We start from the raw sequence: 27,126 nt of genomic DNA on the forward strand, positions 1-27,126 counted from the left end.
AGTGTAGAACACAAGTGCGCTGTTTCTGCTGAAAGGGCTGGGGTAAGAACCTTTTCGCACTAGCACAACTGGCTAAGCAACATTTTGGTAGCAATAAATTTTGATATTTCACAAGATGGATAGCTAGGTTTTTGATATAATTTGAAAGAGGATGTTTCCGTTCTGTGTTAAGGCATCTTGAATACTACCCTTGGTTCTATCATTAATCAATTTGATGGTAACGTTACATTACAGTACTGGCGTTAGGGGAACGGAGTGAGACTGTGCAGTACTAAGACCGGGGACGGTACATAATAGTACAGGGCGCAGAAGAACCATTCGGTACCAAGGACAGAGAACATTCGTTTTAATGCAGGCGTTAGGGTTGGGATGGATGATTATGCAGTACTAAGGCCGAGGACGGTGCATAATAGTACTGGGCACACGCAGGAGAGCCATTCAGTACCAAGGACAGGGATGGTTCATCACAACACAGGCGTCATGGTTGCGGACTGTGCAGTACTAAGGCCAGCTAGGGACGGTAATGATAGTGCTAGGCACATGCAGGAGAACCATTCGGTACCAAGGACAGGGACGGTTCATTATGACACAGGCGTCATGGTTGTGCAGTTCTAAGGCTGGGGACGGTATATGATAGTATAGGGCACAGGAAGGCCATTCAGTTCAACGGAATATTTATGTTGCGAGATGTTTTAAACATGCGGTAATCAACACTAAGCACAGTAGATGGTTTCAGGCGGACTGTCCCTAATCATACGAGACAAGCATGGTTTTTGCGCTATCGTTGCAACTTTTATTCATTCTGTTCATTTCATGTCACTTGTGCAGACCGTTAACCCGTGTATAAAATCAGTAGAACAAGACATACAGAAAGCCAAAACTGTCCCTCTCTACTTCCATCGCAACGACTGAAGCTGAATTCATTTCACTCACTCCTATCCAAGTACATGATATCGCGCGCCTTCTTACTAGCATTTTTCGAGCTTGTATACTTACAATTCACATCTTTCCACTCGGGACCTCTGTCTTGTACATAGATATCTTGTCATTGAAACGTGTATATGCTCCTATCATATATTTGATTCCCTGCGAATGTAATTGCAAATTTATTACTATTGCTGTGAACAAAAGTCATTGAATCACAACGATGATCACAATGTCTGAAGTTATTCCTATTCGCTGTGTGCCTGTTTCGACTTCTGTAAGATTCTCTTTGCGCCTCTGACGATCCTGCTGAACCACTTGATGTTGAGGACGTCCAGCACCAGGCACGTGACTATCCAGATGTACTTGTTGAGGACCAGCAGCCGGTTGTACTGTGCGGTACCGTACACCGTATACACCACGTACCAGTACGGCGGGATCGCCGCGATCCGGAACACGAACCAGGACAGGGCGAGCGCTAGGCCGTTCACCACGTACGGCTTGGAGGACTTACTGAAACCCTTTGTGTCCAACAGCCACCTGGCGATAAAAAGAGGCATGACAATCCGTTTTGAAATGTTAGCACACATAGTCTCTTTCAGGGAGATAATGGCCCATTACATCGTGATCAGCTATTTACTTTTCTTGTGTGAAGAAAATGTTTGTCTATGTTTTGGCGATGTAGATTTTGCCTTGAATCTTATTTGAATTGGAAGCGCGACGTGTATGAAACGGTTGGCCGCGCAGTGAAACACAACAAATGCCAAATTTACGCAACATAAGATAACAGTAACTCAAGCAAATAGATAGATTTGGTAAAATCAATCCAGCTGCTTGAGTAAGTGTCATCTTGCGTATTCTATTACCAGGGTTTCTAACTTTCATCGACGCAAATTGTTCAGAAAGAGCAAACATGCTAGAAAAGACTAAATTTACGCCTTGGTGCTTATGGGGCATTTCTTAAGGAAAGTAGCCTGTTTAAAAAAGAACAGTTCCACGGATCTGGTCAATCGTAGAACAGAATACATACTTGGTGTTGACGAACAACGTCGAGTTTTCACAGGTGAGGCGGAAGACGGCGAAGTAAGCTAAGTTACCAAACGTCTGCAACAAAATTACATCAAGGAGGTTAAATAGAGGTCTAATTAACCTCCTTGATTACATCAAGTGTAAATCTTGGCGATGTGATCAGGACTTTGTCTACCGTTTTACAAGTATGATATATGTTGGTTGCACCCCTATGTACGGAAAGTATGTTCCGATACCTTGAACCCTAACTGGTAACCCCAATCCTCTTACACCAGGGTGTTGGAATAAAAAGGTATCGTAACATTGGAACGTCGGAATATAGGGGTGTCGGAATATAGGGGTGTCGGAACATAGGGAGGTCGAAAGATGATAATAGGGGTGTCGGAACATTGGGACGTCGTAACATAGGGGTGTCGGAACATAGCGGTGTCGGAACATTGAGACGTCGTAATATAGGGGTGTCGGAACATAGGGCTGTCGGGACATAGGAGCGCCGGAACATAGGGGTGTCAGAAAATAGGGGTGTTGGAACATAGGGCTGTCGGAGCGTAGGGCTGTCGGAACATATAGGGGTGTTGGAACATAGGGGTGTCGGAACATTGGGGCGTCGGAACATATCTATTTACTGTTTGGCACAATACACACTTCAATGAAATAAATGCATCACTTCAAGAAAGTAAATTCAGAACAACTCCAATTATTAGGACTCACCAGACAACACATGATGTACGCCACAAGTACCCCCACGTGATGCGCTATGTAGCCGGCGTACTCCAGTGCACCCATGTGCTTCCAGTAGGAGTAGTAGTACAGCAAGATTAGCAGATCTGGAGGAAATGAAATATATTTTCTTAGGTATACCCCAGAAACTGTTGATGTTGGGTTTATATGGAAGGACGTGTATTCAATGCTAGTCACTGCTAGGATATTAGAAAATAAACCTTCTTTTCCGGCTCTGTTATAATAAATTTTCATGGTTCTCAAACTATCTTGGAACGTCCTTGCATAGCAGTTACCAAAAGTGTTATCCTCTGTTTTTGTCGCCATTTCTTTATCTATCAGGCACTTTCTATTGACAATAATTGGCATTGAACTGTATGTAAATTTTGTGACTGTAGATGAACATAATTGGATGAAACAATCGTTTCCAAACGACAAACTTCAGTTCACCTGTCAGAGTGTAGCCAACCATCATGGCCAGTAGGTGCAGTGCTGGTCGAGAGTGACCCCTAGCGAACGAAAGACAAAATACAGAGAGCTGTTAGTCCTGAGATCCCATCGCAACTTCGCAAGCAAGCTGAAGACCTAATTTCAGTGACACTTATTCTCAAAACTGATGAAAGGACCTTTCATAAGTTTTGATAATAAGTGTCACTGAAACCAGCTGTTTGGGACTGTTTTGTCTCTACTACATGCACCATTCTCCGTTTTCCCTATTCCTTTAACAGCCAGCCCCCCTCCCCCGAAAATAACAACTATAGATCTTGGACAAGACATCTTATGAAGTCCCCCCCCCCCACACACACATCAATATATCTTTTGTGGAGCTCATCTAACAAATGGTGTCAGAAAGATGACAATTTTGTGCAGATATCAATAAAGGGTGTGTGGGTGTTTGTTCATGATTTTTCACTGGATACTACTACATGTAATACTACTGCTTCCACATTGCAATCTTGCATGGTAATACATCACTGTCCCACGATATAACTTACCATATTGGGTTATCGCCCAGTTCATTATCACTGAGGATAAGGTAGACGGAGATGGGCCCAGTGATCAGGGAATTCAGCGTGGAAGTTATCCTAAAACAAGAATAGATAAAAAGTTATAGTTGCTGACGTTGATGACTATAAAATCAATCCTAATATATCCGGTCTCTGCATGTATTCGTAACTTTTTTTCAAAACAACGCGTTGTCAAAGAGTTGACTGGTGCAACATCTCAATGATTTGATAGGTGCCGTGTTAAGTACACTAACCTGCTGTCCCAGTCAATCCTCTGCCCAAGCGTGAGCTGTCTGTAGGTTTTGGACAGACGGAAAGACAGCCAGGGGCTGATGTACTTAAAGACGATGCCATACACCACGCACCACACAACTGCCGCTGTGTAGTACTCCACAATGCGCAGGGCCTCCATTGTAGAGAGTAGACTGACTTCAACCAAGGAACAGCGAATGGTAAATAAACGTATCGAAGTCCTGGCAACATCACACAAAATGCATTTATTAGTCATCAATACTTGTTGCAGTTCAACAATTCTTCCACGTGTGGTAAAACATTTGAATATTTGGATCCATGGGTGCGATTTGAATCATGTATTTGAATCATGTGTGGGAACCACTGTAAAATCCCAAAGGGGTGAGTACGCCGCTCCCGGGATTAGAACCCGCACCAATACCGATCCACACGGCTTGGGAATTCAAAGCGCTAACCACTAGGCTAAAAGGTCCGGACCAGTTAGACTGGTCAGTTAGTGGAGGTTGATCCCCACTGTTACACTACTCCCCCTTTTCTTTCAAAACTCATCCCGAGTCTCCGAGTGCGATATCCCTGTGTGATCTGATCGTTACTCACAGGGCCGGTGTGGGAACCACTGTAAAAACCCAAAGGGGCGAGTACGCCGCTCCCGGGATTAGAACCCGCGCCAATCCCGATCCGCACGGCTTGGGAATTCAAAGCGCTAAGTTAGACTGGTCAGTTAGTGGAGGTTGATCCCCACTGTTACAACACGAAACAATCAAGTGTTAACCAGGAATAGTTAAGCAAATTTACCTAGGCCGCAGGCGTTACCTGGCTTATCTTGCAATTGTTCTCTTATTGACAACAACTCTCTGCATTCTAACTACGAATGACCAGATTGAAATCGGAGAAGACCCCGTACACAGCCATACAGGTACCAGGACTTTAAAAGTGGAAAGTGGCTATTAAAAGAGTAGAAAGAAAAGAATGGAGACCAAGGAAGAAAATCACTACGAAATCTCATTTAGCCTTATCGGGACAACCATTTGAGTTAAAATCAACACAACACAAAACGTATGATCAAGGAAGATGTGTAACTCCTTAGTATGACATACCTTGTACCTTCACCGTCACGAACAGGTCCCAATCTTTTCACTTGAATTCTTCTTAGCCAGATGTGCAGTCGCTCCCTCAAAGGCTTCAGACGTTACTCCATCAGGTGCTGGCAGATGTGCGTATCATCCACTCTTTACAGACTTTGTCCCCATGATGTGACCTTTGTACACATTGGAGACAGCGCCTCCCTGCGACATGTTAGCCCTCTTCGCGGCCTTCCATCATCATGAGCGCTGATTCGCGATTTTCAACATTTGACCAGGTTGTAATGCCGGAAAGGTCGTGTATGCGGACGCTTCTATGAAAGACCAAAACGACAATTCTACACAGCTTCCTCAACTCAATTCCAACCGGTCCGAGGCATGATTCCAACCGGTCCGAGGCATTTCCAACCGGTCCGAGGCATGATTCTAGCCGCTCCGCGTCAGGATTCCAACCGGTCCGCGATACAATTCCTTACGTGCAGCGGTAGAATTCTAACCGCTCCACGGGCAGACCTCTATCCCCCACGCCCATACAGTGGACGATCCCAGGTGGGTCAAGGGTTACAGTAGTACGCCATCCTGTTGTTAATGGTTTTTAGTCCTTTCGGTATATCGCATGAGTTATTTGATGAAAGTTCAAACATGGACAACACAGACTTAGTAACAGATTGCTACTCATCCCGTTTGGACATGATATCATTTCCATTTTATTCATGGCCGGGGCTATAACAGGATGTTCCCGTGAACAAGAATATCTTTTGTATTGTCGACCGTATGTTTTTGTCAATGAGAATTTTTTGGCCAATATCTAAATGTGCATATTTAATACACAACATTGTTTTGTGATGCTAAGTCAACGACAGGCAGATTTCTAGCGAGGTCAATGCCCACTATATCGTCCTCTCCGAGCACGGGAGGGGCAAGAAGGAATATTTAACGCCCATTGTCCGTCGATTGTTGTTGATAATGACAATCAGGGCCTCCTTTTAGTTTGCAGCACGTGTTTTAGAGATGGTGAGAGTCAGAACGAAGCACTTAAAAAATTTAAACATCGACATGACCTGACTAGCTGTTCCATTCTTTGAACTTTATTCACCTTTGAAGCGGTGGCACATCGGCAGCGCCGAGTGCTAAAAGTACATACTTAACGCAGATTGAGATATCATAGTTAACCAATATACAAAATCTAGTCGAGAGTATCGAAGAGTAAAAATAAAGTAACAGTATTAGCTGGGGCATGGGAGCCAAAGAAGTTCATAGAAGTAATATTATAGCAGTAAAAATAAAATATAGATAAGATGATAGCAGATAAATGGTAAACCTTAACTAACATTTCAATACCTAGCTGAAGCAGGAAACAATGGAATTTATATACTAAAAACAAACGAAATTGATATGAATAACAATACACAACTCGAGGGGAGTATGATAAACAGTGCCAGCTGGGTGGCAGGTGGATTACTTATTTAACCATAGTGGTGGGGGGGGGGGCAGGTGAAAATAATATAAATAATAACAGTGGAGTCTTGGCAGTAATCTGGGTGTAAACAGTTAGTGCGAAGAGCTATAACGGGCTAGGTTTGGTTAGGTTTACATGAAGCTGTGGTTTGAGGATATGATGTTACATAGTAACTGATAACAATCAACAGAGAGTAGTGAGATTTAACAATGATAAACCATAGTTATCGTGTAACTATAATAGGCATAACAAAAAGTAGGCTGGGTGACAAATGGTCTACATAAGCAACATAGCTGGTTTTTAGACAATCAATTTGAAAAAAATAATAGAGATCACATGGCGTGGATAGAGTAGTTACATAGATGTAAGGTTGCATAAAACTGAACTTAATTAAAACTGTAGTGAAGTGGAGATGGAACACAGTTGGCCTTAACATTAACTTGTGGTGTTGCAGCTCCTTGTAAGCCATGCGTTGTGGATGTACCTCTTAGCAAGTACATCAATGATTGTATCCCATGGACCCTTGTATCCTAAGAGTAGATGTTTTTTCATTTCAGTGTTACTAGATGTAAATGCTTCCCATAGAAGAACTCCCCCTGCCTGTGTGAGTTCTGTTTCAAGGTTGGTGAATAGGGAGACTCTTTCTCTGGTATATTTAGGACATATGAATAGGAAAGGATGTACTGATTCTTCCTCTTCCCGGTTGCAGTTGGTACATTTTCCATTTCCTTTGTATTTTTTCCAGGATAGTTTCCTACCTTCTAGTTCTAAAACTTCTGCTCTGGCTTTGAATTTTAATATACTTCCATCTGTGTTTGTGGAGTCTTTTAGATAGTCTTCAAATCTGGGCTCATGCTTGTTACTGATCACAGTCTGTTTACTAGAGGCCATGGTGTTTAAAAAGGTGTCTTTCTGTTGGGCGGTATGTATTCTTAGTGCTGAGTTAACCCAGTGTTTGTTGATAGGTGAGTGGTTACACCATATGTGGTCCAGTCCTATAGATGTGAGAAGATTTTTCATGTGCTTAACCCAGTACCATTGTATAGTTTTCCCTTTCTTCATCATATCAAAAATTTGAAGAAGAACTAGTTTTGGCCATCTCTGGTCTTCCATTTTTACGAGTCGGTCATAGTATTTTAGTCTAAGTTTGTCCTGTAAGCTTGTAATAGATTCCCATCCAAGTTCACCAAACACATTAACTTTACTTGTACCATTCGGGGCTTTAAACAGGAATTTGCCAAATTGGTATTGTAAACTTTCAAGGTGGGTCCTGTCCTTAATTGACGAGGGTGCCCAGATACTGCTACCATAGTTTATGCTTGGTACAATGATACTGTTCCATAGTGTGTCACCATAAGTAAAGCGGTTAAAACTGTTGTGGCCTATTATTGTAGACTTGCATGCTGCTGTGGTTCTATTAGCCTTCTTAAGGGTCTCACTTATGTGTATACTGTCATTCAGGTTTCTAGATATATGTATTCCTAGGTACTTATAGCTTTCACACTCTTCTATTCACAACAGGATGGTATACTACTGTGACCCTTGACCCACCTGGGATCGTCCACTGTATGAGCGTGGGGGGTAGGGGTCTGCCCGTGGAGCGGTAAGAATTCTACCGTAGAGCGGTTAGAATCATGCCTCGGACCGGTTGGAATCATGCCTCGGACCGGTTGGAATCATGCCTCGGACCGGTAGGAATTGAGTTGAGAAAGCTGTCTAGAATTGTCGTTTTGGTCTTTCATACGCTTCAGCTTCCTCCGTGGGCCCAGTCACGACATGTCACGTCCCGTGTAAGCCGCGTGCTCTTCACGACACCGCCACGTGTTAGTCCTGTGGGCGAGCTGTGACGAGTGGACCTCCAAATAAATGGTCTCCAAATAAACGTGTAAAGATATCATTGAGATTGGGGGGGGGGGGGGGGGGGGGGGGGTCTAGCATGCAGGTCACTGGGTGCTATGATTATCTTCGCCTTTGATGAATCTTTATGATTTTTGGTAGGTGTGTGGTGGTTGTACAAATGAAGGTCAAGTTCGAAAATGGTTCACCTTGCGTTTTTCAACAGTACTGCAGCGGACTTTTAACTTTTGTGTGTTTGTATGTAGGCAAAAAAAGTGACGCAAACATTGATGGATCTTCATGATTTTTTGTAGGTGTGTAGATGTTGTGGAAACGGAGGTCAAGTTCAAAAATGATTCCCCTGGCATTTTCCATCGGTACTGCAGCGGGCTTTGTGTGGATGTGTATTTGTATGTGGACAACATGACTCGAGAAGCTGTTGATGCTTCTGCATGATATTTAGTGGATGGGTAGGGTTTACAGAAAGGAAGGTCAAGTTCGATAATGGGCCTTCTAGCGGGTACCTAAGGTACTGCAGAGGAGCTTCAAAATTTTGGAACATATTTTCTGAAAGTGCTATGGTCATGATTTTTATGTGGTAGACAGTTAATGCCACAGGAAGTAAGTTGTGTAAGTTTTTTTCATGACCAGTTATAACGTATATCAGCACACTAGACACATATACTAGTCCTGTACCAAATGATTTTTAACCCTTTCTAGACTGGACTCATTCGCCCCATCATAACTTCCAAATGGTATGGTGCATGATCAAATTTGCAGGGGTGATGAGCATGTAAATATTAATCACTCTCCATAATAAGCCTTGATTATTTGGCGAAGATAAAGTGTTCGTGGAACTCTAGTTCTTCATGTTTTGACATACTTCGCGTTTAGATTTATATGTTTAAAAAGACCATCCAGGATACATGGGTTGGCAAAGGATGGAACTGAAATCTTTCTGTCGCGTTCTTTTTGTCACCCCCTCCCCCCCATTCTCCTGCACTTTATATTTATTTGCACAACGAAGATACCATTTCTGTTTTTTGGGGATGTACAAAGCAGTTCAGATCTATGTTGCCAGAGGGCGCCCCCATGACTTCATCTTCGATCTGAAATATGTGTCATTCAAACGATGATGCCTATTACTCCTTCATCCTTTTCCAGGTATACAAGAAAAGGTTACTTTTATAAAAGAAATGTGTGTATTAATATCACGTTTGCACACATTTTGTGGAATCGGTTAGCATACGTTTATTTCCTACTACTGCTGATTCTCTGATCAGAATGAACCCTAACGATCGTGGATCCCTCAGAAAAAAAGAAGAAAAAGCATTACAATCGCATATTATGATGAATGAATGAATGCCTTTATTGTACACATATAACCACTACATATTATGTTCGATTTATTGTACCTCACAAATGGTTTTACCTCCATGTAAGTAGTGTCCATGTTAGACATTGACATTGAGTCGTGTGTAAGGTTAATACGCTAACGTGAAACCATCGTGGTTATGATAAAAGCAAAGACTAATGATAAGCTTTCAGCTCGGTACGTACGAGTACCATGGCATTACCGGCGTAGGCGGTGGAAAACGCGTTTCTTTCGCTGATGCACATCGAGTGCTCCGGTGAGTAAAAAGGGGAAATGGAGAATTTAAGGAGAGATCGAGTATGGGGGCGACATACAGCTGCGGCACGCATAGCGCTCACGGGAACGGAGAGCCGCCCATGACATGGACGGCGGGCCCTATTTCCTGCTTATGTAAGACTAGAATCTCAACGTACAGCTATCCTGCACACGTAACGATGGATTGCGCTAGCATGAAAGTATAATTTTCTTGAACAAGGTTATGTGTACGTGTGTGTTTGTTTGTTTGTTTGTCAACAGATAACTTGTTGGTTGGTTGGTTGGTTGTGAAAAAAGGCAAAATGATTAGATTTTGGTTCCCCTGGCGGCTTTCTCTGGTACTGCAGAGGGGCGTCCTTACGTCCGTCCATCTCGCTCCCCTGTAATATCCAAGGGTGAACCCGCACTTACGACTGGTCAGTGTTGTATAGGTGGAAATAAAGCGCATGATTATTTTTGTTTGGTGCCATTATATCAAAACAACCATAGTACTTGCACTCTTTCAATCATTCTTTAATTGATCACCCTTTATGCAAGTCTGTCATTATACTCTGAATGTAAGGCGTGAATGTTGTGGGATCGAGAAACTTTGTTAAATCAAAAGACAGAAAGACGCTCCGGGTCCATATAAGATGCTCATCGCGATCTTGTTACACCTCGTTAGAAAGACGTGGTATGAACGCAACCGAGAGTCTACATACAGGAAGGGTCGTAAAGGTGAAATCTCGACAGGAGGCTCTAAAGGGGTTGATGCGTTATACCTTTTTCTCACATGCAGCGATGTGACTACGTTTCTTATAAGAAGCGGAAATCTACAAGCAGTTTTTCCATCTGTTACTGAAGTTACAGAAGGCACTAATAACCAAAATTAAACATCTGAAAGAAGATTAATGTGTGGAATAGAAATAAAGAGGGTTGCAACGTTAACTTGCATCGTCAATATTATACAACTACACTGTATTATCAAGTATTCTTTGCTAACGCGTTACCTGCGGAACCGGCGAGTGGAGAGAGGGGCTACCCCTGTCCGGCGTGCCGAACATTCTCTGCATTCTGCCCACCCGCTCGGGTATTATCGGTCTGCGCATGCGGAGTGAACCCGGGCCTGCTGCACCTGTCACCTTCCCGATACCACTTGGTTTGAGCAAACCTTAAACCAAAGGCGATCTAATGTTACCAAAGATCGGTTAGCAAGGAGACTCGCTTACTTGCAGAAAGCAAATAGGGTCTGTGTTTCACTGCCGTGCAGGGACTAGCCGTTTGTGTATGCGGAGGGAGGAATATTAGACACGTATTCAGAGTCACTATCCCCAAAGTTGGTGCGCTTGCCTTCTATGTACTTCCAACCATATCATTTTCAGTAAGGTACCTAAAAGCACATGTATTTTGTACTGGGAACTAGACGAAGGGGTTTAGAATGAAGTGCCTTGTTTGGGGGCTGTCTGAACCCCATGTAAAAATGACTTTAGTTCGTAGCATTCGCAAATACATGTACTCAATATTCAGGAAGCTGCCCCCCTCCCCCCAAGTGAGCTGTAAAATACATCGAGAAGCTTGTGGTTGCAGACCACAGTATTTCTCCTATAGGGATTTATATAGTTAAGGATCCCAAGGTGAGATGCTTCGACGCTTCAAAATTTATGGAAAGGTGCAGAATTAGGGTACCAAATTTTTATATGCTTGACTTCAAGGTTCAATCTACAAAATGTCTGCAAAATGAGGTTGAATTTGCCGGCTCGTTCTCTTTTAAAAGCCACTTTGATATGCCCCCCGGCGGAGGTCACCGTACTGCAGGCGACTTACAGTAGTCGGGCGGTAACAATATCCAGGCGCGAATCCAACCCGACCGAACAAACATCGTAATCAAACTCGTACTGTCTCAAAACTGACGTATTCCTCTACCATTCACCACAGTTTCAGCCTCGCTAACGTGCACAGAAGAAAAACTATGGCCTTTTCAAGTAATGTGACGCACTACTTCATACCCGAACTACTATTGTCCACGGGGGTCGCCCATTAATACTGTGTTCTGCGACCTTAAGACGACCTTGACCTTGGTTTTCTTTTGTTCATGCAATGTAACAGGTTTAGCTGAAGAAGTGTACGAAAGCTTTTTGCAAACATCCGAACGGTTGCCGAGATATCGCCAGCTTTGCACTTCAGGACCCGGCATAGGGGAAGACCCAGGGCAAGGCCTGTATGACGGGCCATTTAGCGCTCTCATTATCTAGACAAAATTACTATTCTGGTGGGTTTTTTTTCGTGGAAGGTATCATTAGTGTATATTCTTAAGTTCTGAGTGATTTTAGGTTAGGTTCATGTTTAGTTACGACGCAGGGGGGGGGGGGGGGGAGCGGTGTCCGGGTCCACACCAAGTCCTATAGTTAAGGATAGGGGGCGGTCTTAGAGGCCGTTGCCATGGCAACGGCGGGTCTGGCGGCAACAAAAACGACCGATTTCAAGTGAGTCGACGTCAATTACTGATACACCAGTAAAATTTGACCGAATGCAACGTTTATGGCCAATCCCCGCTGGGGGTTAAGGTTGCAGACCACAGTATTTCTCCTATAGGGATTTATATAGTTAAGGATCCCAAGGTGAGATGCTTCGACGCTTCAAAATTTATGGAAAGGTGCAGAATTAGGGTACCAAATTTTTATATGCTTGACTTCAAGGTTCAATCTACAAAATGTCTGCAAAATGAGGTTGAATTTGCCGGCTCGTTCTCTTTTAAAAGCCACTTTGATATGCCCCCCGGCGGAGGTCACCGTACTGCAGGCGACTTACAGTAGTCGGGCGGTAACAATATCCAGGCGCGAATCCAACCCGACCGAACAAACATCGTAATCAAACTCGTACTGTCTCAAAACTGACGTATTCCTCTACCATTCACCACAGTTTCAGCCTCGCTAACGTGCACAGAAGAAAAACTATGGCCTTTTCAAGTAATGTGACGCACTACTTCATACCCGAACTACTATTGTCCACGGGGGTCGCCCATTAATACTGTGTTCTGCGACCTTGTCTTTCCAGTCACCCACTGTGCCCTTTGAACTCTGACCTCAAATCATAACATGCATAATTACGCGAGTCTGTGACGTACAGGGTGTTTAGAGGAACAAGTGTAGAACGCAAGCGTGCTGTTTCTGCTGAAAGGGCTGGGGCAAGAACCTTTTCGCACTAGCACAACTGGCTAAGCAACATTTTGGAAGCAATAAATTTTGATATTTTACAAGATGGATAGCTAGATTTTTAATGTGATTTGAAAGAAGATGTTTCCGTTCTGTGTTAAGGCATCTTGAATACTACCTTTGGTTTCATCATAAATCATTTTGATGGTAACGTTACCTTACAGTACTGGCGTTAGGGGAACGCAGTGAGACTGTGCAGTACTAAGACCGGGGACGGTACATAATAGTACAGGGCGCAGAAGAACCATTCGGTACCAAGGGCAATGAAGGTTCGTTATGATACAGGCCTTAGGATTGCGTTCCGGATTGTGCAGTGCATAGGGATGTACCAAGGACAGAGAACATTCGTTTTAATGCAGGCGTTAGGGTTGGGATGGATGATTATGCAATACTAAGGCCGGGAACGGTACATAATAGTACTGGGCACACGCAGGAGAGCCATTCAGTAACAAGGACAAGGACGGTTCATCACAACACAGGCGTCATGGTTGCGGACTGTGCAGTACTAAGGCCAGCTAGGGACGGTAATGATAGTACTAGGCACATACAGGAGAACCATTCAGTACCAAGGACAGGGACGGTTCATTATGACACAGGCGTCATGGTTGTGCAGTTCTAAGGCTGGGGACGGTATATGATAGTATAGGGCACAGGAGGGCCATTCAGTTCAACGGAATATTTATGTTGCGAGATGTTTTAAACATGCGGTAATCAACACCAAGCACTGTAGATGGTTTCAGATGGACTGTCCCTAATCATACGAGCCAAGCATGGTTTTTGCGCTATCGTTGCAACTTTTATTCATTCCGTTCATTTCATGTCACTTGTGCAGTCCGTTAACCCGTGTATAAAATCAGTAGAACAAGACATACAGAAAGCCAAGTACATGTTATCGCGCGCCTTCTTACTAGCATTTTTCGAGCTTGTATACTCACACTATACGTCTTTCCACTCGGAGTCTCTGTCTGTACATAGATATCTTGTCTTTGAAACTTGTACATGCTCCTGTCATATACTCAATTCCCTGCGAATGTTATTGTAAATTTAGAATTACTGCTGTGAAACAAAAACCCCATTGAATCACAGCGATGATCGCAATATCTGAGGTTATTCCTATTCACTGTGTGCCTGTTTCGACTTCTGTAAGATTCTCTTTGCGCCTCTGACGATTCTGCTGAACCACTCTATGTTGAGGACGTCCAGCATCAGGCACACGACGATCAAGATGTACTTGTTGATCGTGAGCAGCCGGTTGTACTGTGCGGTACCGTACACCGTATACACCACGTACCAGTACGGCGGGATCGCCGCGATCCGGAAAACGAACCAGGCCAGAGCCAGCGCCAGGCCGTTCACCACGTACGGCTTGGAGGACTTACTGAAACCGTTTGTCTCCAACAGCCACCTGGCGATAAGAAGAGGAAAGACAAGTCGTTTTGATATCGTCAGCACACATTGTGTCTTTCAGGGAGATAATGACCCATTACATCGTCATCAGCTATTTACTTTTCCTGTGTGAAGAAAATGTTTGTCTATGTTTTGGCGATGTAGATTTTGCCTTGAAACTTATTTGAATTGGAAGTACGACGTGTGTTCAACGGTTGGCTTTTAACACAACAAATGGCAAATTGACGCAATATAGCAGTAACTCAAGCAACTAGATAGATTTGGGAAAATTAGTCCAGTTGCTTGAGTAACCGTTATCTTGCGTTTCTTATTACATGGGTGTCTAACATTCATCGACCCAAACGGCAAATTGTTTAGAAAGAGCAAACATGCTAGAAAAGACTAAATTCGCGTCTTCATGCCTATGGTGCATTTTAAATAAAGTAGCCTGTTTAGAAAAGAGTTCACAGGTCTGGTCTATCGTAGAACAGAATACATACTTGATGTTGGTGAACAACGTCGAGTTTTCGCATGTGAGGCGGAAGACGGCGAAGTAAGATAAGGTACCAAGCGTCTGAAACAAAATTACATCAAGGGCAAATCTTGGTGATGTGATCAGGACTTTGTCTTCCGTTTCAGAAGTATGATATATATTGGTTGCACCCGAAGGGGTTTCGGAACATAACTATAGGGTCTTCGGAACATATGTATAGTGTTGTCGGAACATATATATAGTGGTGTCGGAACATAGGGATGTCAGAACATTGGGGCGTCGTAATATAGGGTTGTCGGAACATAGAGGTGTCGGAACATAGGGGTCTTGGAACATAGGGGTGTTGGAACATAGGGGTGTCGGAACATAGGGGTGTCGGAATATTGGACTGTCGGAACATAGAGGTGTCGGAGCATAGAGGTGTCAGTTTTGTAACATATCTATTTACTGTTTAGCACAATACACACTTACTGTTCAATGAAATCCATGCATTACTTCAAGAGAGAAAATTCAGATCAACTCACCGGATATCAGGACTTACCAGACAAGACATGTACGCCACTAGTACCCCCACGTGATGAGCTATGTAGCCGGCGTACTCCAGTGCACCCATGTACTTCCAGTAGGAGTAGTAGTACAGCAGGTTTAGCAGATCTGGAGGAAATGAATGACGTTTTCTTAGGAATACTCCAGAAACTGTTCGTATTGGGTTTAGATATACAATTTAGATGGAAGGACTGTATCTAAGGCTAGTCACTGCTACGATCTTAGAAAAGAAACCTTCTTTTCTGCCTCTGTTGTAAATTTCATGGATCCCAAATTATCTTGGAACGTCCTTGCATAGCATTTACCAACAACGTTATCTTCTGTATTTGTCGCTATTTCTTCATTCCTCTGGCACTATTTCATTGGCAATGATTGGCATTGAACTCTATGTGAATTCTGTGACTGTGGATGAACATGATTGGATAAAACCATGGTTTCCAAGACGAGAAACTTGAGTTTCACCTGTCAGAGTGAAGCCAACCATCACAGCCAGTATGTGCAGTGCTGGTCGAGAGTGACCCCTAGCGAACGAAAGACAAAATACAGAGAGCTGTTAGTCCCGAGATCCCATCGCAAGTAAGCTGAAGACCTTTCATAAAGTTTTGATAATAAGTGTCCCTAATTAGGTCACTGAAACCTGCCTTTTGGGACCTTTTTGTCTCTACTACATGCACCATTCTTCGTTTTCCCTATTTTTAAACAGCCAGCCCCCTCCCCCGAAAAAACAACAACTACAGATCTTGGACAATACATCATATGAAGTCGCCCCCCCCCCTACATTGATATATCTTTTGTGGAGCTCATTTAACAAATGGTGTCAGAAAGATGACAACTTTGCCCAGATATCAATAAAGGGTGTGTGGGTGTTTGCTCATGATTTTTCACTGGATATTACTACATGTTATACTACTTCCACATTGCAATCTTGCATGGTAATACATCACTGTCCACCCGATATAACTTACCATATTGGGTTCTCGCCCAGTTCATTGTCACTGAGGATAAGGTAGACGGAGATGGGTCCAGTGATCAGTGAATTCAGCATGGAAGTTATCCTAAAACAAGAATAGATAAAAAGTTATAGTTGCTGACGTTGATGACTATAAAATCCACCCTATTGTATCCGGTCTCTGTATGTACTCGTAACTTGTTTCAAAACAACGTTGCCAAAGAGTTGACTGGTGCAACATCTCAATGATTTGATAGGAGCCGCGTTAAGTTCACTAACCTGATGTCCCAGTCAAGCCTCTGTCCAAGCTGTCTGTAGGTTTTGGACAGACGGAAAGACAGCCAGGGGCTGATGTACTTAAAGACGATGCCATACACCACGCACCACACAACTGCCGCTGTGTAGTACTCCACAAGGCGCAGGGCCTCCATTGTAGAGAGTAGATTGACTTCAGCCAAGGAACAGCGAATGATAAATCCACGTATCGAAGCCCTGGCAACGTCACAAAATGCATTAATACGTCATGAATACTTGTTGTAGTTGCAGAAATGAAAACCATTATCATTATCATAATCAACAAGCCTCCTACCCAACACCCAACTACTCGTTTATTCCTGCCAGTACTATACTATAGGCCTTTTTTCTCGGTTTTTAGACCCACTGTAGCGTTTACGTATTGCGAACAGTTTTCAGTAACTTCACTGTAGACACAAAAGTGTTACACAGGAATAGTCCAGGAAATTTACCTAGATCTCGTTTAACTTTCCATCCACACGCGTGCAACACGCGTTTGAAAGTCGTGCCAATCTCGTGCAAAAGTCGTGGCACACGCGATACTTCGTATGGGAAGCCGGAACGCGACCTGTTTATGCAAATTTTGACCCAGATTCATAAAATCAGTGCTCGGTGAAAGAAAACTCTCCCGGCGGAAAAAGGGATCACATAGAAATCTTTAATGACACAACAAAAGTACAGCGACTTCCGTAAGATCTTCTACAACAAAACATATGAATGCTCTGCCACCGTGCTGCCAAGTGTTGGAGTTCTCCCGATTCCCTTTCTAAGGGGAATACTCAATAATTTCTTAAGAATATGGACAATCAAGGAGGTCCTTGGGACAATCAATTTCTTTTCACCCCTTGATGCTACGTTTTGTTACAGTTTAAACTCCATTCAGAATGACTTCTACCAACACAGATGAACTTTCAAGTGAAGCTCCGCTCTAGTACAATTGTAGATTGAGATTGAGATTGAGATTGGGTGGCTAGTGGATAGTGGGGCGGGGTAGATCTTCGGGGGGGAGCGGAAGGGTAGGCCCGGATAACTCGGAGCGCGGGCCGGTACATATGCTCTGGATTCCAGGGCAATGTTCTTCAAGCATAGCGCCAGAAGGGAAAAGACTGAGGTGGACGATAGTCGGTTACGCTAGCACAATTTTACATCATTAAAATACATGCTCGCACGGCGTTAAACAGGCTGAGAAAAACTTACAGACCATGCATATTCTTTTTAGAAGAGCTGATATTTCTGCCCGCGCGGTTTTAAGATAAATACGTTTTGAATAAATTTGACGTTAACTGGTCACGTTACGTTACCAGGACTTTAAAAGTGGAAAGTGGCCATAAAAAGAGTAGAATGAAAAGAATGGAGACCAAGGAATAAAATCACTACGAAATCTCATTTAGCCTTATCGGGACAACCATTCGAGTTAAAATCAACACAACACAAAACGTATAATCAAAGAAGATGTGTAACTCCTTAGTATGACATACCTTGTACCTTCAACTAGTTCACCGTCACGAACACGGATCCAAATCTTTTGACTTGATTCTTCTTAGTGCAGTCCCTCAAAGGCTTCCGACGCGCTACTCCATCAGGTGCTGGCAGATGTATGTATCATCCACTCTTTATTTGTCCTCATGTTGTGACCTTAGTACACATTGGAGACAGCGCCTCCCCGCGACATGTTAGCCCTCTTCGCGGCCATCAACATTTGACCATGTTCTTATGCTGGAAAGGTCGTGTCTGCGGACGCTTCAGCTTCCTCCGCGGGCCCAGTCACGACATGTCACGTCCCGTGTAAGCCGCGTGCTCTTCACGACACCGCCACGTGTTAGTCCAGCGGGCGAGCTGTGACGAGTGGACCTCCAAATAAATAGGTCGAGCTGTGACGAGTGGACCTCCAAATGAATGGTGTCCAAATAAACGGGTGCTAGATATAACAGAGATGGGGGGGGGGGAGGTCTAGCATCCAGGCTACTGGACACTACGACTCTTCATATTTTTGATATATCTTTGTTCCTTGGCGTTTAGATTTATCATTACATGTATAACGTTACGTTTAAAAAGACCATCTAGGACACATAGGTTGGCATGGTTTGGAACTGAAATCTTTCTGTCACGTCCTTTTCGTCACCCCCCCCCCCATTCTCCTGGACTTAATAATTATTTGCACAACGATGATGCCATTTCTGTGGGGTTTTTTTGTGGGACAATCCGACTAGTTTGAAAATATACACAGCAGTTCTGATCTATGTTGCCAGAGGGCGCCCCCATGACTTCATCCACGATCTCAAACAATATCAATAATTTTTGTTACGCCCTCCTCCTTGTACAGGTATACACGAAAAGGTCACCTTAAAACAATGCTTAAAATATTGTGTGGATAGCATACGTTTATTTGTTACTACTAGTACTGACGATTCTACGAGCAGAATGAACTTGGCAATGACCCCGACAAGACGCATACATGCTGCAAAGCCCGAACCTGAGAAAAACAGCGTTACAATCGCATATTTCAATATGAGCAATGGCCAATTCATTGTACCTCACAAATGGTATAACCCAGCCAAGTAGTGTCCATATTCAACATTGACATTGAGTTGTGTGTAAGGTTAATACGCTAACGTCAAACCATCATGGTTATGATAAAAGCAAAGCTTTCAGCTCGGTACGTACGAGTACCACGGCATTACCGGCGTAGGCGGTGGAAAACGCATTTCTTCCGCTGATGCACATCGAGTGCTCCGGTGAGTAAAAATGGGGAAATGGAGAATTTAAGGAGAGATTGAGTATGGGGGCGACATACAGCTGCGGCACGCTTAGCGCTCACGAGAACGGGAGAGCCGCCCATTACATGGACGGCGGGCCCTATTTCCTGCTTATGTAAGCCTAGAATCTCAACGTACAGCTATCTTGCACACGTAACGATGGATTGCGCTAGGATTAAAGTATTATTATCATCGTGAAGAAGGTCTTATTGTACGCAGCGTTTGTCTGACTGACTGTGTGTGTGTGTGTGTGCGTGCGTGCGTGCGTGCGTATGTATGTGTGTGTGTGTTTGTGTGTGTGTGCCTCCGTGCGTGCTTACGTGTGTATGTATGTATGTATGTATGTATGTATGTCTGTGTGTGTGCGTGCGTGTGTCAGTGTGTGTGTGTCAGTGTGTGTGTGTGTGTGTGTGTGTGTGTGTGTGTGTGTGTGTGTGTGTGTGTGTGTGTGTGTGTGTGTGTGTGCGTGCGCGTTTGCTTGTCAAAACATAACTAAAAAATATCATGGAAATCCGTTGTTCCCTTGTTCAGTTATTCTCCTTAGAAGATTTTCACAAAAACGCCCCTGCAGTTCCAGAGGAAGTTGCTAGGGGGCCCAAACCTACATCACTTCTTTATTACATCACAAGTTATGTGCCACCAAAAAATCAAGACCACAGCACGTCCAGGTCAAAAGATACAAAAATTGAAGTTCTGCTGCAGTACCAAGGTCACCCGCCCACATACCAAATATCATTGTAATCCATCAAGAGGCTCTTGAGTTATGCTGACTGGAGTGGTGCGGAAACACAAACAGACTAACAAACAAACAGACAGACAAACAGACACACCCAAAACTATATCTCCATTTTTCATGGAGATAATTACGTCTGGATGGATAAGTTTTATATTTGGTGTGTTGGTTGGTTGGTTGGTTGGTTGGAACAAAATGGCAAAATGTTTAGATTTTGGTCCCCCTGGTGGCTTTCTCTGATACTGCAGAGGGGCGCCCTTACGTCCGTCCATCTCGCACTCGTGTAATATCCATGCGTGAACCCGCACTTACGACTGGTCAGTGTTGTATAGGTGGAAATAAACCGCATGATTATTTTTCTTTGATGGCATTATATCAAATGCTATAGCACGTGCACTCTGAATCATACCTTTATTTGCCACCTTTCCGTCCTTGTACACAGAACTGCCCGTGCCGTCCTAGATCGGGAGAAATTTTGTTGAATCAAAAGACAGAAAGACGCTCCGGATCCATATAAAATGCTCATCACGATCTTGTTACACCTCGTTAGAAAGATGTCGGGTCAGACGGTATGAACGCACCCGAGAGTCCACAGGAAGGGTCGTAAAGGGGAAATCTCTACAGGAGGCTTTTAAAGGGGTTGATGCGTTATACCTTTTTCTCACATGCAGCAATGTGACTACGTTTCTTATAAGAAGCGGAAATTTACAAGCAGATTTTTCCATCTGTTACTGAAGTTACAGAAGGCACTAATAACCAAAGTAACACATCTGAAAGAAGATTAGAGTGTACTTGTATAGAAATAAAGAGGGTTGCAACGTTAACTTGCATCGTCAAAATTATACAGCTACACTGTATTATCAAGTGTTCTTTGCTAACGCGCAACCTCAACTGGTCACATTCATCGTACGATCGCCGCACGATCATGACCTGAGGGCATCTTGAAGTAGTCGTGCACTAGTCTAGTCGAACAAAATTCAACTGTCTTGTTACTAAAAATGTTATTTTTGATCCTTGTCGTCGGTTGTTTCTGGCACAGACTGCTTGAAGATCGTATGACATCAAAATCGCACGACATCCTACAATGAGTGTGACTGCACCTTAAGTCTTTTTCTATTCGCTTTTTTCAGTCCGCGACAGAAGACACGTTTCACGCTAGCGTGGTATTTTATGGCATCACGACAGTGAAATAGACGTCTCTGTAATGCGTGCGGGTATTGAAGTGCAGCCAGCGTCTGAGAGGACTACCGCACAAATGACTGCATAATTTGATGGGCCCTGTCGAGTGAGCGCACGCTGAATTTATATAAAACGTCCGCCCCCGCCAACTTTCTTCCGTGGCTCCGCGTTGTTGACTGTGCGCTGCCGCGGGTTTCGGCTCACTCCATCCCGTGAAAGGTATCCCCTCCCCACGTTACCTGCCAGATTTGTTGTCAGGCCGTGAACTGTGTTGACATTGTGCGGTGGAAGCAGACTACGGCGGATGTTAGTCACGGTTGGCGGCGTTCTGACCTTGGTTGCGGCGGTGGAAGAATATTGAGAGTGTGCTCCGGCTGTTGTAGGAAGAGGAGACACTGAGCAGCTGACTGGGAGGTTGACGTCTCTTCCGCTAACCTAGCAACGCCTGTACGCCGTCTCATCCGTCGCACAACACCTGTCGCACGCCCGTACCCAGAGCAGCGCGCACATCCAGCACCATGCCCGGGGAAACTGCGGAAACTGCCCCGGCGGAAAACGCCACCAGCCAGCCCGAGGAGCCCGAGAAGCCTGCGGCGGACGGAGAGGCGGCCAAGGCGGCGGAGGACGCGGCACCTGAGCCCGAGGCGCCGCCCGAGAAGGAGGTGCGCACCGTGGTGCTCTCAGGCTTCGGTGGCATCAACAAGGTGAAAGTGATGCGACGTACGGAGCCGAAGCCCGCAGAAGGAGAGATTTTGGTGAGAGTTAAGGCATGGTAAGTCGGACACACACAACTCAGACGGGCAAGTTTATATTTGCTTTTTACCCTTGTCATTGGCGCGGAAGATTGCTTTGTGTACTTAATAGTGTGATAAACGTCCACCCCTTGTAAGCGATGTTAATAATCGGCAGTTCGGACGCCGTTATCAGTTTATACGGCTTTCCATATGGAGTGTTTTCAGTGCCCCTCCCCAGCTGCAGCAATGAAGTGGGCGTGTGCGAGAACCCAGCCTGACAACCGGCACAACCGGAGCCGCCATGCAACATCGCAGACGCAGCAAAACACACTCGATTAATCTTTAGCATTTACCCGCCCTTCATACAATGGTCTGCGAAAAACATAACCTTTCAATGTCAGTCATGGAACACAAAATGGCCTGTATGTAAAATTCTTTGCCACTAGTACTGCGCTTGCATTGACTGAAACGCAGATCGCAGGTGGTCCTTGAGCTGCTAGGCTTACATCCTTTTGAAATCATAAAGACGACAAAAATAGAAATCCGGGCTAGCAGTTTTCTGTCATGAAAACGATATCATGGTGAGATAAAGATGCAATATCTATCAATACAGCGTTTTACGCAGTTTTAAACAGATAAGGGTTTGCACTTCTGTGAAATATTTGCCACACAAAAGTGGCATTTACTTAAACTTAAAGCTAGAACGTGCGCGCCAGTGATTCTGTTTGTGTGCACACACAGGGGCATAAAAAGCTGGTGTGTTTTGCTCGTCATCCGCTGCAAGACCTGCAAACACGCCTAGTGGAGTGAAAGTGTAGACAGTGGTGGTAGAACAAACGGTGGGCATTGTGCGCTCTCTGGAACGGTAATGGGTCCCAATCTGCTGTCCTTGTCACGGACGAGATTAACTAGGGACGGTACAATAACTCTCGTCGGAGTGGGCTGTCACAAAATAAATCCTTTCATAATTTCTCACCCTCTTCACTTTGTACGTAAAAGGTGTCAATGTTACATGGCGTCATGTTTCTTGGCTATAGTGTAAAAACATGTCGTGCTTTCATGTGAGTGCGCGAAATTATATCCCCGCGAACATTTGCCCTTTTACAGTATTTAAAATCTGACAGACAATGGAGCATTTTAACACGCCTGGCATTTAAAGGTTTGGAAACACGTCATTTGATCCACGCTAAGAGGATCATACAACACAACAAATTAGGCTCAGTGTCGTTCAAATTTAGTACAAGCGATTGAACCAACTGTATCGCCATTCATTTTCAGAGCTGTTCTATTTGCTGGATAGCGTCAATTTGGATGTCAAATGAGGATGATAATTATTTAGACAACAGTGTGAAAGGAAATCATAAAAGGTAAACTGAGAGGAGGAAAAGGCGACACGATATGTTTGGTTCGCTACAGGTGGTTGCAAGCTGCCCATATGCAGTGTGACCTTGTTGCCACAGAGCATGCGCGAGCTGGAAACAGCTGCAAACCGGTCCGAGAGTGCCTGGGATCCTTGGGAATAATTGCCAGGTCGCACTCGGTGGGACGAATTTAATGAAAAGGTTATATGTAGTCCGACAGCAACATTAAGAAGCTCAATTAAACCCCGAGAGTTGCAACCTACCACAGGGAGGTTTCGTTACTACTTTCATGGGGGTATATTTCGGGTACGGCGGAAAAAAACCTTTGTTTATGCAAATTCTAAGGTCATCCTTTTGGGTATGAGTTGTGCTGACTAAAGCGATAGAATACATACATTAAGCTGCACATCCAGTAAGGACACATAACGAGTCGTCCCTGTAGTTTGTTCCGGTTTTCCCTGTCGCCGGATGAAACAGTGCAGGAAAGATTTACCAAACGGCGCCTATGTTTTCCTCAAAACATGAGATGTAGAGTATAAGATAAAAGTTTATATAGTAATTGTTTTCGAACGTCAACAGCTGCGACAGCGATTAAGGGCGGGCCGGCAGAAATAATGGAGTAGCTTTGTGGAAATAAAATGCTTATGGGGGATATCTTTCGTGTTATGTGTGCAATTTTCTCTTCACTCTCAGCCCTATGATCCAATTGTGCAATTCAGTGCGTCCTTTTGAGAAGGTTGCTTTTCAATGTCAGTGCCAACTACAGTGCTATACCATCCCATGGGACAGCTACACATTGCATTAACAATGTAAAAACTACTATCCTGACGTTAGGGCACAGGATATCATACCACTAACACGCCTCCCTAGTCACAACGTGGGCGGTTGAGACGAGTAACAGAGTGCTTAAGCAGAATCGCATATATCACAGTGAAATATGATTCTCCCCTGACGATATGCTGTTTGCGTCATCAATTTGCGTGTGTAAACCCAAGGTCCCGGGAGTTGTATGGTGGAGATGGATTGGATATTACGTTGGATTGGATATTACGTTTTTGTCGAAAAAAGTATTTGCAAGATTATCACCTCCGTAAAAATGGGGGTATTTTTTTCGGCTTGTTTGTTTGTTTGTCTTGGTGTATGTGCAGGATTATTCCCGCTGGCCTGGGGTCAAATCTGCGAGCTCCAGGCTGTTGCCGCAGGCTTGGCCCGAGTCCGACAGGAAAATGCATAGACAGAAATTCACAATAATCAATTTTTAAAAAATCACAAAAACCAACCTCCAAATATTTCCCGGAGGTTTGAGATCTTCAATTTCTTGTTTCTATCTAGTCAACATTGTCAACAACCCAGCCAGCTAATCCCCTCACCGGGAGGGGGTAATCCCCCTGATGGTTCATACTGACCTGTTGTCATAACAGACTATGTATACATGCAAAACGTTAGTGTTAACTTTTGCCCCGGAGTTCCAATGACACAACATCCGTCAAGTTGTTTTATTGTGATTTATGTTCGACCGTGACCTAGATATTGGAGGTTATGCCCTGTCATTAACGTTGCGATAAATGCATTAAAAACAATAAAGGTAATCTAGAAATATAAATCTAGGTTCATTTTGTATGCGTGGCCATGTGTATCGGAAGGCGTAACACATTAATGTCTAGAGGCTTTGCATTTTTTTCGACATCATCTTCATCTTCAATTTTCTATAAAGTTTGACAGAAGAATCGATTCATCGTTACTTTTTAAGTGTTGTTCTGCATGTTCAACATTTGTCATCGTTTTTCGAGTACATCATTTGAAATATCGAAGAGTGAAATCCCGAATGATCAATGGACCAAAATTACGAGGCCAGGCTAATAAGTAATGTATTTACATGTAGGTTTCACAAGGGCAATTATATTAGTATCAAAAGCAGACACAAATATTGCGACGTAAAATGGAACATGTAGAAAGCAACAACAACATAAAGGAATATGTAGAAGAAGAGACTAAATTGTTGTGTTACCGATCGTATTTGTAAATGCATTAAGTTCGCGGTGATTTAATTTCGCGGTGGAGAGAAAATACAGAGTTCGCGGTGGTTTTAAGTTCGCGGTTGAAACAAGGGGACAGACGGACAGAAGACAAAACAAGTATTTTCGCGTCGATTTTAAGTTCGCGGCCAAGAGGTCACTGCAAAAACAGCGAACATCAAACCACCGCGAACTTAAATGCATTCAGTATCGTGACGTGCATGTGAAACATTGTCGAAAGCAATAACAACGAAAGAGAATATGTAAAAGAACAGACTGATTTTTTTTTTTGGCCGATCGTGCTTCCATGTACTAATTGCCAGTCCGTATGACCCACTATTTCACAAGGGCGCGGCTGGTCTTACCGCAGCCCTAATGGCCTCCTCCACTGATGACACAACATGGCTGAAATCACAGCCGGATGAATCCATAATGACGATTAGTGCGTCAGAGGAGGTAAAACGTGTCAGGAGACCACTCCGGCTTAATGTCTTAATGAATAGGCGCTGTGTCGTGATGGTCGTGTGTAGAGGGACTGACATCTATCATCTGGCTAGCAGGAGTTGTGCTTTAATGTGTTAGATGTTGATTTAGAATACAACAGGTTGACTCAGAGACTGGAATTTATCATCTGGCTAGCAGGAGTTGTGCTTTAATGTGTTAGATGTTGATTTAGAATGCAACAGGTTGACTCAGAGACTGGAATTTATCATCTGGCTAGCAGGAGTTGTGCTTTAATGTGTTAAATGTTGATTTAGTATGCAACAGGTTGACTCAGAGACTGGAATTTGTCATCTGGCTAGCAGGAGTTGAGCTTTAATGTGTTAGATGTTGATTTAGAATACAACAGGTTGACTCAGAGACTGGAATTTATCATCTGGCTAGCAGGAGTTGAGCTTTAATGTGTTAGATGTTGATTTAGAATGCAACAGGTTAACCCAGAGACTGGAATTTATCAGCTGGCTAGCAGGAGTTGAGCTTTAATGTGTTAGATGTTGATTTAGTATGCAACAGGTTGACTCAGAGACTGGAATTTGTCATCTGGCTAGCAGGAGTTGAGCTTTAATGTGTTAGATGTTGATTTGGTATGCAACAGGTTGACTCAGAGACTGGAATTTATCATCTGGCTAGCAGGAGTTGTGCTTTAATGTGTTAGATGTTGATTTCGAATGCAACAGGTTGACTCAGAGACTGGAATTTATCATCTGGCTAGCAGGAGTTTGCTTTAATGAGTTAGATGTTAATTTAGAATGCAACAGGTTTACTCAGAGACTGGAATTTATCATCTGGCTAGCAGGAGTTTGCTTTAATGTGTTAGATGTTGATTTAGAATGCAACAGGTTGACTCTCAATACTAGTGTCGCAGTAGAGACAGGCAGTTTTAACAAGGTGCTGTACATACTGAAGACTGCACAATCATTTCTATCATTGCTAGATGAAAAGATCACCAGGGTCGCTAGAGAAACCTGCATTTGGGGGCGTGTTGGCGCATACATACAAGCATGTTGTATCTGTTGTCAGATAAGCATGGCTGTAATTGCGAGCTGGAA

General features: G+C 43.8%; 3 protein-coding genes across 3 annotated transcripts in view; 1 reads left to right on the plus strand and 2 right to left on the minus strand.

Moving 5' to 3' along the window:
- Window positions 1-642: 642 nt before the first annotated feature.
- LOC136439031 (TLC domain-containing protein 4-A-like) lies at window positions 643-5,359 on the minus strand. The gene is made up of 6 exons (XM_066434155.1): window positions 3,935-5,359; window positions 3,669-3,758; window positions 3,124-3,182; window positions 2,665-2,780; window positions 1,955-2,028; window positions 643-1,464 (listed from the first exon to the last, which is right to left on the minus strand). The coding sequence occupies exons 1-6, from the start codon at window positions 4,186-4,188 to the stop codon at window positions 1,173-1,175; spliced, it is 885 nt and encodes a 294-aa protein (XP_066290252.1). The 5' UTR covers window positions 4,189-5,359; the 3' UTR covers window positions 643-1,172.
- An 8,432-nt stretch (window positions 5,360-13,791) lies between these two features.
- LOC136439034 (TLC domain-containing protein 4-like) lies at window positions 13,792-18,650 on the minus strand. Its single transcript, XM_066434157.1, has 7 exons — window positions 18,277-18,650; window positions 16,784-16,996; window positions 16,521-16,610; window positions 16,018-16,076; window positions 15,551-15,663; window positions 15,017-15,090; window positions 13,792-14,535 (listed from the first exon to the last, which is right to left on the minus strand). The coding sequence occupies exons 2-7, from the start codon at window positions 16,933-16,935 to the stop codon at window positions 14,244-14,246; spliced, it is 780 nt and encodes a 259-aa protein (XP_066290254.1). The 5' UTR covers window positions 16,936-16,996; window positions 18,277-18,650; the 3' UTR covers window positions 13,792-14,243.
- A 2,878-nt stretch (window positions 18,651-21,528) lies between these two features.
- Window positions 21,529-27,126, plus strand: part of LOC136439038 (synaptic vesicle membrane protein VAT-1 homolog-like) — a 28,296-nt gene continuing 22,698 nt past the window's right edge. Inside the window, exon 1 of the mRNA XM_066434165.1 lies at window positions 21,529-22,238. Within this exon, the coding sequence (XP_066290262.1) occupies window positions 21,985-22,238 (254 nt within the window). The 5' untranslated portion in view covers window positions 21,529-21,984. The remainder of the gene's footprint in view (window positions 22,239-27,126) is intronic.

The sequence above is a fragment of the Branchiostoma lanceolatum genome, chromosome 7 (genome assembly GCF_035083965.1).
Source record: "Branchiostoma lanceolatum isolate klBraLanc5 chromosome 7, klBraLanc5.hap2, whole genome shotgun sequence".
Classification (NCBI taxonomy): Eukaryota; Metazoa; Chordata; class Leptocardii; order Amphioxiformes; family Branchiostomatidae; genus Branchiostoma; species Branchiostoma lanceolatum.